General features: G+C 56.8%; 1 protein-coding gene across 1 annotated transcript; it reads right to left on the reverse strand.

Moving 5' to 3' along the window:
- Positions 1 to 661: 661 nt before the first annotated feature.
- TMEM200C (transmembrane protein 200C) lies at positions 662 to 6,614 on the reverse strand. The gene is made up of 2 exons (XM_004579634.2): positions 6,127 to 6,614; positions 662 to 3,402 (listed from the first exon to the last, which is right to left on the reverse strand). Exon 2 carries the CDS (start codon positions 3,298 to 3,300, stop codon positions 1,456 to 1,458), a length of 1,845 nt encoding a protein of 614 aa, XP_004579691.2. The 5' UTR covers positions 3,301 to 3,402; positions 6,127 to 6,614; the 3' UTR covers positions 662 to 1,455.
- Positions 6,615 to 7,245: the final 631 nt, after the last annotated feature.

The raw sequence follows: 7,245 nt of genomic DNA on the forward strand, positions 1-7,245 counted from the left end.
TGCTTCTCCCACAGAGACCAACACGTCCACCACTTTCCGACTCTCCTCTACAAGCTGTATTTCAACCTCCTGCAGTGCAGTTTTGGCTGCCTTTCACTGAGGAACCTGTATGGCCAAAAGAAAACAGAACCGTTTCCAAGAGGCTCAGCTCACACTCCGCGGAAGAAACCTCAGCATTGTAACTCCGTCCACTGTTACTGCAAATCTGCCAGCTGACCTCTGATCAGATGAGGTGCAAATGATCTACTAGATGACCAGAACATCACCTTTGTGCCTTTATTAGCCATGGAACTGAAACTATGAATTTAGAATCAAAGAGTGAAACCCAAGAGGATGGGAAGAGAGCATTAAGCCCAGGGATTCAAGTAAATGAATACTCCAAGGTATACTAGCAGCAGTACAGAGAACAACTCTCGATCTAATGCTGCATTCTAGCTGAAAGAGAAATTCCCTAACGCTAAATACTACCCTGTGTCCTAAGTCAAAATACACTGGAAATTGAGCAGTGATGATGCTGAACACGCTGTGAAGACAGCTACCGTCACCCTCACAGCGGCAGCGTCACAGCAAAATAGTTTTGATCCACCAGATGAACTGTTAATTGCTGACTGTGTTTTAGAAGCACTCGTTCCAAGGCAAAATGAGGCAATATTGTGTTTAACTGTTTGTTTGGAAACTTCCTTTATTAAAAAAGATTTTAAATATTAATGCTATTTTCCATACAGGTGTGATAATACTCGTTAAAGCATGGTGTACCTGATGTTTACTGTGAATTTAGGAGAGTAACAGTCCATCTGGCTCCTGGCCCCCTCAGCCGCTACAGCATACCCTGTTGCAAAATGCAAAACACCCTTTTTAAAACTAAGGAGGCCTTTGGACATTCGCATGAGCGGAGAGAAGGGGGCTGGGGCAAGGACAGTGCTCTTTCCAGATTACTCATGCTTTTGGCTTTGACATCGTTTAGTAAGAACAATTCTAAGAAAACTGAGACAAACTCTTACACTCCGCAAAGGGAGGGAGAAAAAAGCTTGTCATTCACAAGCAGCTATGGACAAAACCCGCGGCAGAGGCTAGGAGTCAGGGAAATAAAGGATCAAAATAATGATAATAATCATAACTTGGCGTGAAGTGCACAGTTACCGTCAAAAAATATATCATTTTCATCCTAAGAAAATTAAGGGACTTTAATCTAGATTTTTAACTAGATTGCTGACCTTTTAATACATTTGGTTTTCATGGAACATACAATCACCATCGGACATAAAAAGACTAGTTTGCTTTGTCTTTTAAAAAATTGCTTGGAGTTATCTACAGGAATTTGTGAACACGACTCAAGGATAACATTCTGCAGCTCTTTGGATATTGAATGGATTCCTCGGATCAGTCCACAAAGGAAACAGGGACCTAGCAGCGCGCTGCCTGGAGTGGGCAGCCCTCGCCTCGCTGCTTTCCACACTAAACGCCGGTGTTTTCCACTTCCTCTTCCACCTCCAAGGCATGAGAGCGGGAGATCAGGAAGAGTTTCTCCTGGTTTGTAAACTGCTTCTGCACCTGCTGCAATGGCTCGGCCACGGGCGGCTCTTGGTTGGGACCCTCCGGGGTGCCCTGCTCCGCAGCTGTGGCGGTGACCTCACAACCTTGCCTTTCACTGGTTACTACGTCCACCACGGACTCCAAGGAGGTGCCAGTCTCCCGCAGCGGGGTGTAGCCCTTATTGCTGCTGGATGGGTCATCGGATTGTGAGCTCTGCGAGTCCCGCCTTGCAGGGGGCGAGTCCTCCCGCCGCAGCGAGGATGGGGATGGAGTGGCTGGGCCTGGGAGGCTGGAGTCTGGGTCGGGGCCGCGCGGGGAGGGCGGAGGCTCGGGCGACGGCGGTGCCCGGTAGTCCGGGAGCCCGCTGGTGCTGCGGCGTCGCAGGGCCGCATACCTGCCGGTCCTGGGCAAGCGCCTGCCCTGACCCCTGGCGGTGCGCGCCGCTGCCGCGCCCTCAGGCTCCTCCGGCTCTCCATGCGCCCAGTGCGCGCCGCCCTCCGCACCACGGAGGTCGCTCAAACTCAAGTCAAGCTCGCCCTGCGGGATCTCTCGGGAGCCGCGTTCCCCGGGCGGCCTCGGCCAGCTGCAGCTCGTGCCCTCCGTATCCCCGTCCCTGTTGTGGTCCCCTTGCAAGGGCACCAGCGCAAAGGCGCTCAGCGAGGAGCCCACGATGGAACTGGTGGTACTCTGGCGCCCCCAGCTCTCGGGTGGGCTGCAGCGCGCCGGGCTGCTGCTGCGGCTGGCGGCGGCCCGGCGCCGGGCGGCCACGCTGGAGCGCTCGCGGTATATGCTGTACACCGCCTCGGCCAGGCCCGGGGGCTCCCGCGGGCCACGCGGGGATGAAGCCAGGTCGGGAGGAGATGCTGAGCCTCTGGCCCCGCCGCCGCCACTCCCGCCCAGCGCTGTGGGGTGGGGCCAGGAGCCCCTGCTCAGCATCGCGGCCGCCCCGAAGGCGTCCCCGGCACCACTACAGCTCCCGGGTTTCAGCTCCAGGCCCCGCGACTGCACGTAACTGAGGAAGCCGTTGAGCGGCGGAGCCCCGGAGGGCGCCGCTGCGGGGGCGGACGAGGAGGAGGCAGCAGCTGCAGCGGCGGCGGCGGCGGCTGCGGCCAAGTCCTTGGCGCGCAGGCTGTGCACATCGATGACGGTGGAGTAGAGGTCCCTCAGGTTGATGATCTTGGTCTTTTTGTCCCGGTTCTCGTGGAGCACGGCGTTGGCGCAAATGAAGAGGAATATACCGATGCCCATGATGAGGGGTCCAAAGACCTTGAGCTTGTCCGAGTGCAGGTAACCGGAGAAGATGCGGAAGAAGAACCCTGCCGACTTGGAGGAGGAAGGTGATGGTGCTGCTGATCGCGCTGGAGGCGTGGACCTGGGTGCACCCACGGAACTGGAGTTGACTTCGCCTGCAATCCCTGGGTGAACGCTCCCAGGCCGCTCTGGGCCGCCGTTGCTGCTGTTGACCATGGCGTGGACTCGGTGGCCGCTGCCCGCGGGCGGTAGCGGTTTATTACCTTCCTTACTGGCCCCATTGGCCTTGGGCCAGTAGCCCACCACCGCCATGGCTATGCCCACCAGCAGCACCAGGATCCCACAGAGGGCGATGAGCCCGGAGATGGAGCAGAGTTTGAGCTTGCCTTTCACCACCACCACGTCATTCTTGCGGCGCTTCTTGGCTTTCCTCTTGCGCTTGGGGACCTGGCTTGGGGGGCGCAGGGGATCCTGCTTTCTGGCCGAAATCCTCAGGAGGCCACCAGTGGCGATCATGGCGGACAGGTGTGGAGTGTAGCGCTAGGCCTGGGGCACAGACTTCTGCAGGGTCGGGGGATGCCAGCTGCCCACTAACTGTTCCTCTGCCGCCTCCTTCTGCTGTAAAGCAAACAAGACAGAGGGTGTCAGCCGGGCTGCAGCAACATCCCACGCTCTGCCCTTGCCCCACTATGTGCGCAGCCCCACGTCAGGGCGTTCCCTCAGGAACTCAAGTGCATAGAGACCAGGGGCGTCGGCGACCAAATGACCATCTGGCGGAAAGATACTCTATCCCCTCCTCATCCCTGCACCCACATACTTCATGGGTGATGTCCATGCCAAGCCCTGCTGGCTGGCAACCAGGGGAGTTTCCATCACTAGCAAAAACACAACCACTCAAGGCAGTGGTTGAGGATGCGCTGGCAAGAGCCTGTGTTTTTATCTTGCTGAAAAGGCCAAACCTCCCACAGAGATGCGTACCACAAGGTCGGGGGGAGTTTCCAGTCCCTAAAGTGAAGAATTTGTCCATGTGCAGTCCAAAGTTACCGAAACATCCAGGCAAGTTCCTAGTTCCTAGGGAGGAGACTTCAAGCCGCTGGGTGACAATGAAAGGTTATAGACCAGCAGGCACATGGCTTGTTTACTCCACATGATCAATAGGCACTTCATTGCTGGGGAAGTCCCAGAATGATAACCAATATTCTGACAGTAACTCCCTTCACCAAGTGGTCTGCCGTCAGTTCTGGTTGCCACAGCTAACAGTAAGCAGAGCCCTCTCTCCACCTTCTCCTCTACACTCAGCAACATCTGGACAGCTTCTTGGGGTGGAATATTTAGTTTTAGGTAACTGCTTATGTAACTGAGCTCTTGTCTCTGGCCTCCTCCTCTCCCTTGGAGGAGCTCCCTTTAAGAGAGATTGCCTCAGGGGCTGTGAGAAGTCCCCTAGACTCTCTGAGAGAAAGACCTTCTTTCTAACAAGGAGAAATTGCAGGGTTTAAAAAATAATGAAAAAAAAAAAAGCCCTCTGCCATGATAGCTTTCTGACCCTTTATTAGCAAACAGCACCCCTTAGCATCTCAGTATTCAAATGAGTAAGCAATTAACTAGGTAAGACAGTCCACTTCCTAATGATGGTTTACAGAATAACATTTCCGCAAGTGAAAGCTGTGTTCTTCATCCTTCTCTCGTGAGGTCATGTTTCGGAGGGGGAGGGTGGCCACACGCTAGGGCTGGTCCTCAGGAAGCTTGTTTACCTGTTTGCAGTAACACCTTGGCAGAAAAAGTCACTGGTGGATATTCCTGGCTATGTGGCAGCTTCTAGAAATCTCAATCCAGCTGGGTTCTTGGAGTAAAGCATTTTTTTTTAAATTCCATTTGTTGTGTCCTCTCCTATAATAGAGATGCTAAAATTAAGGGCCTTGTATAAAGCTGAATTTGAAGATACCACTCACAAGCCTCTTGGTATTTTATCCTTTCTGAGATAATGCTTTTTTTTTTTTAGAATAAATTACTCTTGGAAAATATGAGCTTGCTGGGGTGGAATTCTGCTTTCAGTTGTTGCTTGGGTAAAAAGCTTGAACCCTTGAGTCCCTCCATGCCTCCAGAACATGCCAGCTCCGCTCTGTGGGTTTGCAAGCAAATCATCAAGAGCTCTTTGCACATCAACATCTCCTCAGAACTTAGTTGCGCTTTGGGGGAAAGAGAGACTCAGTCAGGAGACAGAATCCATTGATAAACTTAAAAATTTTGCCTAAAGGAAGAGCTTCACCTGTAGGTACAGGTTACTTTAAAACAGTGATAATCAAAAAGATTTTAATGTCTACCCACCACCTTCTGAAAGTCAGCAGAGTTATGGTGAGGCTGCAGCCTTAGCTGGTCTCTGGACTCCAGCATCATTTACAGTCTGGATGTCCATGGTCATCTTCGCAAGCCTTGAAGGACCAGACATCTTGGGAACAAACCCAGACTCCCACCGACTGTGAGCCTGTTTGGGGGGCGGGGGGAGGGACCAAACAAGGTGCATGGCGATGCCTGTTTGTCTCCTCAGCAAGGCAGCTTGGGCTGGGGTGGTAGGTCAGGAAGGTAAAGATGCCTTTCAGCAATCCTTCCCAGAAAATCTTTAGAATTAGCCCAGTTGCCAGTCATTCATTCCCCAGTCCTTTCTAAATGAAAGCAGAACTCCTTCTGATGGGATCACCATCTGCCACCAGATGCTGACCAGGGTCAGCTGCCCACAAGGGACCTTCTTAGAGGGCTTTCCCGGAGACCCTAGCAAGAAAACAAACTTGGCAGCAGAGGGCGGCTACCCTCGCAATTCGCTGCCTGGAGCTGAAACCTCCTGCCGCTAAGGAATGGAGGATGGGGAAGCAAAGAAGGGGTGTCTAAAAATACAACTGCTTCCAAGAGAGACATTCAAGTTCTCCGCTCAAGGGTGGATGAAGCCCTGCGCGGGGAGGGCTGTGATTCCATGTCCTGCTGCGCCCAGCGTAGAACCCCGGCCCTCGGAACCCCCGGGTCCCTCCTGGGCTGGCAAGCAGCGCAGCGCAACCCCGGCCCCGTCTTTTTGGGTCTGCTTATTCAGGCTGGAGTCACATGAGTGCAGCAGCTCCAAGTCCGCCTTTGGAACCCAGACAGGCAGGAGCAAAGTGAGACCGAACATGGACTCGCTTTGTGCGTGCGGGGCAGCGCATCGCGGGTAGCCCGCCCGGGCAAAAGCTTTCCAGGACCCCCAGCCAGGCGGGCAGTGGCTGGCGAGCCGGGAGAGCTGGGGAGGGTCGGCCAAGGGAGCAAGCCCCGGCAGATTTGCTCAAAATGGCAGCAGTCGAAGCAAACAATCTCACTTACCCAGGGAGCGCGGGGGAGCTCGCGGCTGGCCAGCGGGCGCTCGGGCGACACAAAGGAACCATGGAGAAACTTTTTCAGCCCGAGCCGACGGCGGAGCGCGGGGACGGCTGCACGGGCTCAGTGCGAGCGCGGCTCAGCAGCCCCGCGGGGGCGATCGTCCGCCCCGGGCTCGCAGCCCCCTCCGGCGCAGTGGCGGGAGCCATTTCCAAGAGTTTCCAAGAAGTGTCAGGTCCTCCGCATCCCGCATCCTGCTTCGGAGCCCTCCTCTCCCGCGCCGCTCCTCCTACTCCTGCGCCCCGTACCCCTCCCCGTGTCGCTCTCGGGCGGGCGCTTGCGGCCGAGCGGTCCCCGGTCCTTGAGCCTCTGTTGTGAGGCTGCGGCGCGCTGGGCTCCGCCGGGTGGAGTTGAGCCCGCGGCGGCGGCGGCGGCGGCTAGGGGCGGCCGGACTGGCGCCGTTGCTAAGAGACCGGAGCCATGACACAGGGATATTGCGGCAGGATGGCAGTCGGTACTGGCCCGGCGCGCCGGCCCGTGCGCCCCCACCCCCACCGCCCCGCCCCCGCCCCCTCCCGTCCCGCCCTCACCCCCTCCACCGGTCTTCGGGTCGCCCCCACAACCCTGGTCTCCTCCCGCGGCCGCCCGCCCCTTCGGAAGCGCGGCGCCGTGGAGTGGGGGGGAGAGGCGCTAGCTGGTGCACTGGAGGTCCCCTCGGGTGCGCCCCGAGACCGCCGCCTGCTGCTGCAGGCAGCTCGGTGCCTTCTGAGCCAACTACCTGTCTGAGCTGTGGGTCGAGGAGTGCAAGAGAAAAGGCTGGGCCCTGCCCGATGGGGTCCCCAGGGGGTCCGAGAGGAGTCCCGGACGCCAGTCCACCAAGCCCTCCCGTCCCTCTTCCTTGGCTGCCTCTGCTGGTCTGCGCGCCCCAACCTCGGCTTTGCCCCTTTCCCGCTTGGGAGTTTGCAGTGTGGACGCCCGGCGAACACAGTGAGTTGTCCTTCGGCGAACTCCCTAGGGCCTTGGCGGAGGGGAGTCACCCCCGCGGGGCTGGGCGCACCGCGGGACGCGTGGGAAGCCTCCCAGGCTACCAAGCTTCAGCAAAGCCAGGTTTTGTGCGCGCCCCAG

The sequence above is a fragment of the Ochotona princeps genome, chromosome 18 (assembly GCF_030435755.1).
Source record: "Ochotona princeps isolate mOchPri1 chromosome 18, mOchPri1.hap1, whole genome shotgun sequence".
Classification (NCBI taxonomy): Eukaryota; Metazoa; Chordata; class Mammalia; order Lagomorpha; family Ochotonidae; genus Ochotona; species Ochotona princeps.